A 10,410-nucleotide genomic window follows, 5' to 3' on the forward strand; every position below is an offset into this window, starting at 1 on the left:
GGAGACAGTGTTTCCCACCTCCAAGGAGGAAATACAGGAGTTCCCAGAATCCTCAGAAGGCCATGCCCACACAGAAGCCTCATTGGCTATGACCCGATTGACAGCTTAGACTCCACCCCTTCACTCTTAATCCTCTCAAGTCCCAAACTGACACCAGATTATGTAACTACCACAGAAAAGAACCTCTTTTTCTTCTTCTTTTCACCCCCTCCACACCCCCTCACTAATCACATCTACCTCTGATTGTCTTCACCTAAATTAGTTTCATTTGTGGACCAGGTCACCATTCTACATTGTTTCTGTTTTGCACCTCGTCCCTCTCCTGAGCTTTCTAGTTAGAAGTGAAACCCTCACATGGACTCTTCTGCTGAGTAGCAACTTCACTGAAGGCTCAGGGGAGAGAGGAGGAGAAACCTGTGCAGAAGCTTTATATATGAGACTCTATTCTTGGAATTGGCGTTGGTCTCTTGGGTCCACTCGAACTGTAATCCACCACGGTGTGGTTAGCCCCTCCTCTTCTGGTTTCTTCTCCTCGTTCCTGTCCCTCTATTGTATCTTGTGATCTCAGTCTCTTTGAACGCTCCCTCTGGTCCGTGTCCTAAGGACTGACCCCAGTTGACTAAATGAGAAAAGCTTCTCCCATGTGGTACTCATTTAGTCTCCTCTACAAGAAGCCCTGGTGGCATAGTGGTTATGCATGGGGCTGTGAGCTGCAAGGTCAACAGTTAGACGCCACCAGCCACTCCGCAGGAGAAAGCCAGGACTTTCAACTCCCATAAAGAGTGACAGTCTCAGAAACTTGCAGAATCAGTTCTTCCCCATCCTTTGGGGTTGCTATGAGTCGGCGTGGACTCGGTGGCAGTGAGTTTGGTTTGAGTTTTATACTTCTATAATGCTTGAAGGACACGCCGCAGCCACCACCACCTCTCTAACATTGGTAGAAATCACAGCTATCTCATGTTTTAAGCTGTGTCAGACACTGTGACTGCACCTTCTTAAACACTTGTCACAGCCCCAAGTAGAAACACAGTCTTCTCTGGGCCTTCAATAGCTTGTCAACTCAGAGAACTTCTCCTAAGCAGAGGTTGCGTGGCTGTCCAAGGCCACACGATGGCTTAAAGAAAGAGAATGGTGACAGGAAGATAGGATGCTCATTCCCAGGCCCATGTTCTCATCGACTGGCCCAAACTCGGATCATCCCTTGCGCAGCAGGAGGTGGGCTCACTCTGTGGATGATAGCTGGTGAGAAAGGAGGCCGAGGGCAGCTCAAGTTTAGGGGCCAGGAGGGGAAACTCACAGGGGCCACCATTTACTCCAGTCCGCTCAGAACAGGACAGAGACTCAGCGCAGGGCCAGAAAATGCAGATGTGGACAGGAGACGCAGATGAATGTAGGTGTTTTAGTCTAGAGAAACAAATCTAGGGAGGTACATATGTGTGTCAGAAAGAGCTTGATATACAAGAGCAATTGAATATTGAGGAAACATACCAGCCCAGTCCAGATCAAGTGCCTAAGTCCTATATTAGCCCATATGTCCAATACCAATCTATAAGGTCCTCTTCAGACTCACAAAACACATGCAATGATGCCAAATGCAGATCACAGGCCAGTAGGTGGAAAGTCTTATGGATCCACTTGCAGTGGAAGCATCTCAGGGCTGCCGTGGGTCTCCACATGCCTCCTCCAGCTCCAGGGCTCTGGCTCCATCAGCGTGTGACTCCACGTGGCTTGTTGACAGGACAAGCAGAGAGAAAGTGTGTGTCCCGCCTCCAGGGAGGAAGACAGAGTTCCCAAAATCCTCAGGAGAAGGCCATGCTCACACAGAGGCCTCATTGGCTGTGACCTGATTGATAGGCTAGACTCCACCCCTTCGCAAGTTGACAGATTATGTAACTACCACAGTAGGGCAAGAAGTGAACAGTCTGGGCTGGGGGCGGCTGGTCAGGAGTTGATGAAGGCCCAGGACAGGAGGTCAGTTCAGTGTCTCCCACTCCAGAATGTGGAACTGGAGTGTGTACCTGGCTTCCTACGATGTGAAGTGGTGCATTTCTCCCCACCTCCACCTCTTAGAGCACCTCTGGACTCTCCAGCCATCTCCAGAGCGTCCACCACCTCTGCTCCCTTCTAGCTCCAAGCAAGTCGGGGAAACTCAAGGGAAATAAACTTCAAAAGAGACTGGAAATTTAATCAAAAGTCATAACAATGAACTGTGTGCTGAAAACCGGGAGGCAATTGAGTTGCAGGCAATTGGTGAAGAACAGCAGGAGGCTGGGCCTGGGAGACTGGGGAAGCAGGAAAGGGCGGGAGCGGGAGGGAGGCTCAAGGAGAGGCCTGCTAGGCCCACCAGCCCAGAAAGGGAAAGAAACTGTCGTTTGGAAAGACTTGAAGCCACTTCCCGGGGAGACAGGGAGGATGTTCCATCTAGACCTCCACAACCCAAACCAAACTCACTGCCATCGAGTCCATGCTGGCTCCTAGGGAGCCCCTGTGGGTTTCCCAAACTGTAACCATTGACAGGAGTAGAGAGCCCAGTCTTTCTCCCACGGAGCTGCTGGTGGTTTCTGACTCTAACAATGGGGATTGCAGCCCAACACGTAACCACTACACCACCAGGGCCCCTCCATCTAGAGCAGTGGTTCTCAAACTTCCTCATGCCGCCACCCTTTCATACAGTTCCCCATGCTGTGGTGGCCCCCCAACCAAAAAATTATTTTCATTGCTACTTCATCACTGTCATTTTGCTACTGTTATGAATCGGGTGACCCCTGTGAAAGGGGTGTTTGACCCCCAAAGGGGTCGTGACCAACAGGTTGAGAACCGCTGGTCTAGAGCTAGTGTGATAGGTAGGTTTATTGTGCCAACCTGGCCAATGAACACATGTAGGATTAATTGAAGTTGCACAGAGATAAATGGCTAGGCGAGCCTCGCCTTTCTTGTCTCTTGCACTTTAATGATTGGACCAGTGTGTGGCTGCCTTAGCTGGTTCTCTGCCTCAACTTGCGAGCTACACTACCTGTGGGACCCCTAACCCGCAGACTCTGTCGCTGTAGTTTGAGGTTCCTTCAAGACTTGCTTTGCCACACTACTAAAGTGTATATCTCTAGAGCTGGGGACTGTCGGACCCTGTCATCTGGCTGACTGTTGGTGACCTGCCCTGCTGTTTGCTGCCTGTGGCCGGACAGGCTGAATTGCTCTACAGAGGACTCAGCTGTCTGCTTCCTTGACTTGCACCTGGCGGCCCTCCTGATTTGAAGGACTGCCAGTGTATTAGCTATCTCATGGAAGTGAGTTGCACTGAGCTATTTTTACTGCTCTATAGACTAATTAGCTGGTTATTTCTTATGTTGTATATAGCTATCTATATAAATACATATAAAATTATAAGTGTCCTGGTTTTGTTTCTCTAGAGAACCCTGTCTAATATAGGTAGAGACTAGCATTTCTTCTGAAACGAAAGTGACAGTTGCTTCATTCTGGGGCTCCTGAGAGATGTGAGAGGAGAAAGTCTAGGCTTGGAATAATGCAAACCAGCCAGACAGAGAAAAAGACCGAGTAGGCATAAACCAACATTTTTAGAAGGTTTTTCACATGAACTCTAATATAGTACTCACCGTCGTCTCCAGGTAGAGGCAACTGTGCCCGTTAGGCTGGTAAGAGCCCTAAGCTTAGCCAGGTTGAGGGGCCAGCCTGCAGTCACACAGGTCAGCCAACGACAGAACCATTGACACCAAGCCTTCGCATTGGGCTGCTCTACATGTTCAATCTGAGTTGATTACCAGAATGGGGCCCCTTCAAGCACTTTGCACTAAGACAGGGCCAGTAAAGCTAGAGACCGGCCCCTCCTGAGGCCACACACTGAATCGAAGGGCTATTTCATTTGCGCACGTGTGAGCATTGAGTGCAGACAGACTCAGAATTCCATCTCGGGACCTCACTCAAGGGCCTGTGGAGTGGCAGTGTGGCAGTTACATAATCTCCTGTCAGCTCACGAAGGGGCGGAGTCTAGCCTGTCAGTCAGGTTGCAGCTTGATGACCTCATTTGGAGGCGCCACAGAGATAAATAGCTCACTGGAGGCCAGATCCACTGACACTCTGCTGGTCTCCCTGTGAGACATCCCTGTTGACAAGCCACAAGCAACTATGCGGAAGCCCAGGCCAGTGATGAGATGCTTCCAGCACCACTGGATCCACAAGACTTTCCACCCACTGGCCTGTGATTGTCCTGCATTCAGCATCACTGCATGTGTTTCATGAGTCTGAAGAGGACTTTATAGATTGGTATCGGACATATGGGCTAATATCGGACTTATGGGCTTGACCTGGACTGGGCTGGGATGTTTTCTCAATAGACAATTGCTCTTGTATGTAAAGCTCTTTCTTATACACATGAGTGTCTATGAATTTGTTTCTCTAGTCCACCCGTATTGACACAGAGGGGCAGGCCCAGAAGACGGTGTGAGATGGAGGCAGAAGGAAAGGGCTCTGAGAGGTCATGCCCTTCAAGGCAGAACCACTGCCTGGAGTCCATTGGGCCTGCCTGGAGTCTGCAGCAGCGGACCCATGTTGACGCTCAGTTCTGCTCCATATTATTTAGTGTACCATCGTATTCAGTCATTCAATCTGTCTCAGCCTCAGTTTCCCCATGTATAGAATGCGGATCCATCTATCCGCTTGTCAGACTGTGGTGATTTGTGTGCTGCTGTGATGCAGAAAGTCACCAGTATTTCAAATGCCAGCAGGGTCAGCCATGGTGGACAGGGTTCAGTGGGGCTTGCACTGAGACAGAAGAAGAACCCGGCATACACCCCCTACCCACGCACTCTCTTCTGAGCAACTGGAATGCTCATGCTGCCAAACTCCCTCTCTCCTCTCTCCCGGACAGTGTCTCTTTTCCAGGCATTAGGCATCCCATCTCACACACATACACACACACACACACACACACACACTCTCTCTCTCTCTCTTTCTCTCTCTTTCTCTGGTGTCTCTTTTTCCAAGTGTTAGGCATCCCATCTCACACACTCACACACACTCACACACGATGCTCTTTTTAACTTTAGTATCATTTTTTTAAAAGCACGTTTACTGTGCGTTGAGTGCGTGTTTACAGAACAGATGGCTTTTCTTTATGACAGTTCGCACGTTTTACCTTGTGTTGCTGATTGCAATCCCCACGGGGTAACATCACGAATCCCACCTTCTCCCTGTTTCATGTTTCTATTCCTCTTGCTTTTCCAACCCTTTTCAATGCCGCCCTTGGCAAATATTCCCATTTTGATCTCCAACGGTTGCATATGCTATGGTGTGTGTACCTCACAAGCCTTCTAAACCTGCCCACTGTTTGGTTGTAACCTGACCATGGGCATAAGTTCCCCTCCAGACCCGCAGGATGACTCGGGTCATAGTCTTGTGGGTCCCACCAGTCTCTATCTGACTAGTGACCTGATCTTTTTTATAATTTTGAAAAGCGTTTCACATTGCCGCCCACTCGATCCAGGATCGTCTAATGCAGTGGTTCGCAGCCTTCCTAAGGCGGTGACCCTTTCACACAGTTCCTCGTGTTGTGGTGACCCCACGACCATAACATTATTTTCATTGCTACTTCATCACAGTAATTTTGCTGCTGTTCTGAATCGGGCGACTCCTGTGAAAGGGTCGTTCAAACCCCAAAGGGGTCACGACCCACAGGTTGAGAACCGCTGTTCTAATGAGCTCCCTTCAGAGCACGGTAGCCAGGTTCCGTCTAGTCCTTCTGGCCTCAGGGTTGTAGAGATTAATGTTCCTGCGATTCGTTAGTCCATTGGAATGTTTCCATGTATCTTCAATTTCTTCGCTCTTCTTTCCTCCAGACAGGGAGAGACCGAGAGACGCACCTTAAAAAAAAATGCAAAAGATGTGTAGGATTTGAAGAGAAGCCAGAGGATGAATGGTTGAACCTTAAATGGCTGTTTGTGAGATGTTAAGACTCGAGTTGCTACTCACCAGAGTAGGACGTCCTTGTGGGCTGTGTTATGCCCTTGACCTTAGTATCCCTGAAGACCAGGGTCTTTAGCCAGCAGGCCCCATTTCTCATTCCCTGAAGGTGCTTGGCTATGTCTCAGAAAATGTCATAAGGTTGCCCCCTGAATGCTCCACAACATTCATGGATATATTTGCAGCAGGTAAATACACATGTATCTTATGTCAAATAAATAACTTCTGCCAAACCTACATATTGGAGTATAGTTCCACTCTCCCTCCCACGCCATTCAGCCTGCTTGTCTATCCATGCATCTGCTCCTGAATCACGTCACTTCAGGGGGTTGTAGATAAACAGTATTTAGCTCTGCCTTTAACTCTTGGACTCTTTTTAGTGTCTTCCTCTGCCTCCATCATATTTTGCTGACCTCTCTTGTTATATATTGCCCCCCCCCCCAAGTTAGTGCACATCTACCCTGTAGCCATTCACTTCCTTCGCCCTCCCACCACTGGAAACCATGAAAGAGTGCTCCTTCTGGTGTGGAAACCTTTTCTGGATATTTTACACTAGTGGTCTCATACAATATTTGTCCTTTTAACCAAATGAGCCCACATGGAAGAAGCACACCAGCCTGTGTGATCATGAGGTGTCGACAGGATCAGGTATCAGGTATCAAAAGATTTGAAACAAACAACTGTATCAATGGGAATGAGGGAGGTTGGAGTGGAGACCCAAAGCCCACCTGTAGACAATTGAATATCCCCCCACAGAAGGGTTATAAGGCAGGTATGATTCAACCAAGTTCAGTAAAGCACCAATGAAATACACATCATTCCTCTAGTTTTTAATTGTCCGCCGCCCCACTACCATGTCCCAGTTCTACCTTACAAATCCGGCTAGACCAGAGAACACACATTGGCACAGATAAGAGCCCTCGACACACATAATTCAGGACAGATAACCCCTCAGGAACAGTAGTGGGAGTAGTGATACCATGAGGGTAAGGGAATGTTTGGTGTGGGGGAAGGGGGAGAAGGGGGAAACCCATCACAAGGTTGGATATATAGCCCCCACCAGCCCCAAAGGGGATGAATAACATAAATGTGATTGAAGGGAGACAACAGACAATGTAAGATATGAAATAATAATAACAATATATAATTGATCAAGGAGTCATGAGGGTGAGAGGGAGGGGGAAAAAGAGGAGGTTATACCAAGGCCTCGAGTGGAAAATGTTTTGGAAATGATGATGTCAACATATGTACAAATATGTTTGATATAATGGTTGGATGGAATGTTATAAGAGCTGTAAGAGCTCCCGTTAAAATGATTTAAATATATATATTTAAATCATTTTAATATAATTTGTCCTTTTGTGATTGACTTATTTCATTCAGCATAATGGTTCAAGTTCATCCATATTATGAGTTTTGCAGATGCATCATTATCCTTAGCATGGCAGAGGAGTCCCATCGTGTGCATGAGCCAGAGTTTGTCTCTCTATTCTTCCACGGACAGGCACTCAGGTTGCCCCCATCTTTTGCTGTTGTGAACAGCGCTGCAATGATCACAGCTGTGCACGCATCTATTCCTGTTGTGGCTTTTATTTCTCTTGGATATATACCAAGTAGAGGATTGCTGGGTCATATGGTCTAAGATGTCTAACATTTTTAGGAACCACCATGCCTTTTCCCACAGTGGTTATACCATTTACAGTCTGTGTTAGTCCGGGTTGACCATAGACACTCATATGTGTACAAGAAAGAGCTTTATATAAAGAGTAACTGTATATTAAGAAAACATCCCAGCCCTGTCCAGGTCAAGTCCATAAGTCCAATATTGCCCATATGTTAGATACCAGTTTGTAAATTCTTCTTCTGACTCACACAACAGATGCAATGAGACCAAATGCAGGACGATCACAGGCCAGTGGGTGGAAAGTCTTGTGGATCCAGTGGTGGATCCAGTGGTGGATCCACAGAAGTAGATCTCCAGGTCTTTTTCCCTCATCTGTCTTAGTCTGGAGGTCCCACTGGAACCTGTTGGACATCATGTGAGACACCAGCTCCCATCACATAAAGTAAGGATCGTATCACAGAAGGTAGGGGTTGTACAAGAGGTACATTGTCTGGGAATAGACAATTTGAAAATCCCAGAATTCTACCACTGAAGACCATGCCTCCCTAGGTATTTTATTTTTGCCTGTTTTATAGATGGGAAAACCGAGGCTTGGAAGAAGTGACATCACACTGGGAGTAGAGCAGAGAGTGGGGATTTGGACCCCAGCTGCCTAGTTCCAAAGCACATGCTCCTCCCATTTCTACGGCCTCACAGGGCTGCAGAGACGACTCCAGGGAGAGGGCCCAGCGGCCGTTACAGCCGCCTCACCTCCCACACTGTCTGGAGGGAGAAGGAGCCAGTGAGTCTGAGGGCGGATGTCTGTTCTTCCCTCCCCAGCGAGACCACTGTTCCGAAGCAAAGGGTCTGAGCATGTGCTGTCAACCGGGTCACTAACTGATGACCCCTCCTGGGAAGTGCGGATCTTTTCATAAGAGAGACAATGCTGACCTCTCCTCTCTCCCTTTGCCCCCTTGCCTTCCTGCTTGCTGGGACTCTGTGCCTGTCTCCAGGGGCCCCATGGGAGCCACCGAACCCTAGAGCTGTTGGTGCCCTGCTGTGTTTCCACAAGACTGCCCCAACCTGCAGTGATCTCCCTGCGTCCTGCCCCTCCTTTCTGCATCATTGCCCCGCAACTTCGTGCCTCTGAAGAGGGATCCAGACGGGGCTGGGTGGCTCACTTGGCATCAGATGACTTCTGGACAGAAAGCTCTTTCTTGTACCTGGAGAAGTGCCACTGGTTTCCTTTCTCCAGACCACCCAGCCTACCACAGTGAGAGAGGCTACTCCTGCCTTCACCACTTCGCTCTCAGCTCATACCCTCAGATTTTGCCTCGGGGTCACAGTTCCATGCAGTGGCCATTGGTTTGGGGTGTAAACTGGGTGCTCCCTCCTCACAGGACACCCTCACTCCGCTGTCCACGGGCAGTCAGGTCTCCTGCTCTCCCAAGACCCCGGCGCACATGGAAGCTGGTTTTCAAATAGAGTGTGCTTTTTCCTCTGCAGATGGCGTGGCTTTGTCCCAGGACTCTAGGGACCTATGCCGTCGTTCTGCTGCGGCTTCGCCAGGAACTCCCCACAGCATCCTCTCCCATCACAGATACGTCTGTTTGCAAAGGGCCCACTAGGCCACCGACCCAAGCAGGACTCCTCGCTCACTGCCTGGATCTCCTGCAGAGCCCTTCCCTACTCTGGCCCCCTCCCAAAGCTGCCAATCTTCCACGCCACTTGGTAAAATAGGCTAGTCTCCAGTGTGGGAGACACTGTCTCAAAATCTCCAAAAGGGGACGGAGTCGCGCTGCCCCCGGGCAGGGGCCCCGGGCCGGGGCCTGGCGGCGGGGTCCTCAGCGGTGGTTGGGGTGCCCAGAGTCAAGCACCGTATGGGAGCGCGGGCTCTGTGAGCGGTGCGGAGCAGGTGCTGCTGCATGAGGAAGGAGGTGATTCTGGTTTTGTCAGTCTAGCTCGTTTGGGCCCCTCTCTGCGAGACAAGGACTTGGACATGGAGGAGCTGCTGCTGCAGGATGAGACCCTGCTGGGGACCATGCAGAGCTACATGGATGCCTCCCTCATCTCCCTCATTGAGGATTTTGGGAGCCTCGGGGAGGGCCGGCTGTCTCTGGAAGACCAGAACGAAGTGTCGCTGCTGACAGCTTTGACTGAAATCTTGGACAATGCCGATTCCGAGAACCTGTCTCCGTTCGACAGCATTCCCGACTCGGAGCTCCTTGTGTCACCTCGGGAAGGAGCCTCCCTGCACAAGCTACTTACTCTGTCTCGGTCACCCCCGGATCACGACCTGATTGCCTCAGGTGACCCTTTGAGGCCGACCACAGGCAGTAGCAGAGTCGATATGGCCCTTGCAGCAGATTCTTGGGATTTCCCCCCACCTTCTTTCTTGGAGACTTCTTCCCCCAAGCTTCCTAGCCGGAGGACCCCGAGGTCACGACCCCGCTGGGGGTCGTCCTCACCTCCTCCGCAGCGAAGTGATGGAGAAGAGGAGGAGGAGGTAGCTGGCTTCAGTGCCCAGGTGCTTGCTGGGGAGTTCGACAACTCAGGGAGTCACATCCTAGACTTCCCCATGTACCTGGCCTGCCCCGAGGAGGAAGAGGAAGATGCAGCAGCAGAGACGGCGGCACCATCCGTCGGTGACGAGAGCATCTCCTCCCTGAGTGAGCTGGTGCGGGCCATGCACCCATACTGCTTGCCCAACTTCACCCACATGTCATCGCTTGAGGACGAGCTTCTAGAGCAGCCCGAGGACCTGATGCTGTCCGAGGATTGTGTGGTGCTGGAGATTGTGGGCCATGCGGCTACTGCTGGCGATGAGCTAGAAA

The 10,410-nt window shown here is 50.1% G+C and overlaps 1 protein-coding gene across 1 annotated transcript in view; it reads left to right on the top strand.

Annotated features, from left to right (window-relative positions):
* Positions 1-10,410, top strand: part of LOC101639962 (peroxisome proliferator-activated receptor gamma coactivator-related protein 1-like) — a 27,913-nt gene that overhangs the window by 13,555 nt on the left and 3,948 nt on the right. Inside the window, 1 exon segment of the mRNA XM_045299200.1 lies at positions 9,361-10,402. Coding sequence (XP_045155135.1) covers positions 9,361-10,402 — 1,042 coding nt within the window.

The sequence above is a fragment of the Echinops telfairi genome, unplaced genomic scaffold (assembly GCF_000313985.2).
Source record: "Echinops telfairi isolate 266 unplaced genomic scaffold, ASM31398v2 ScPeMD7_7457;HRSCAF=8495, whole genome shotgun sequence".
NCBI classification, from domain to species: Eukaryota; Metazoa; Chordata; class Mammalia; order Afrosoricida; family Tenrecidae; genus Echinops; species Echinops telfairi.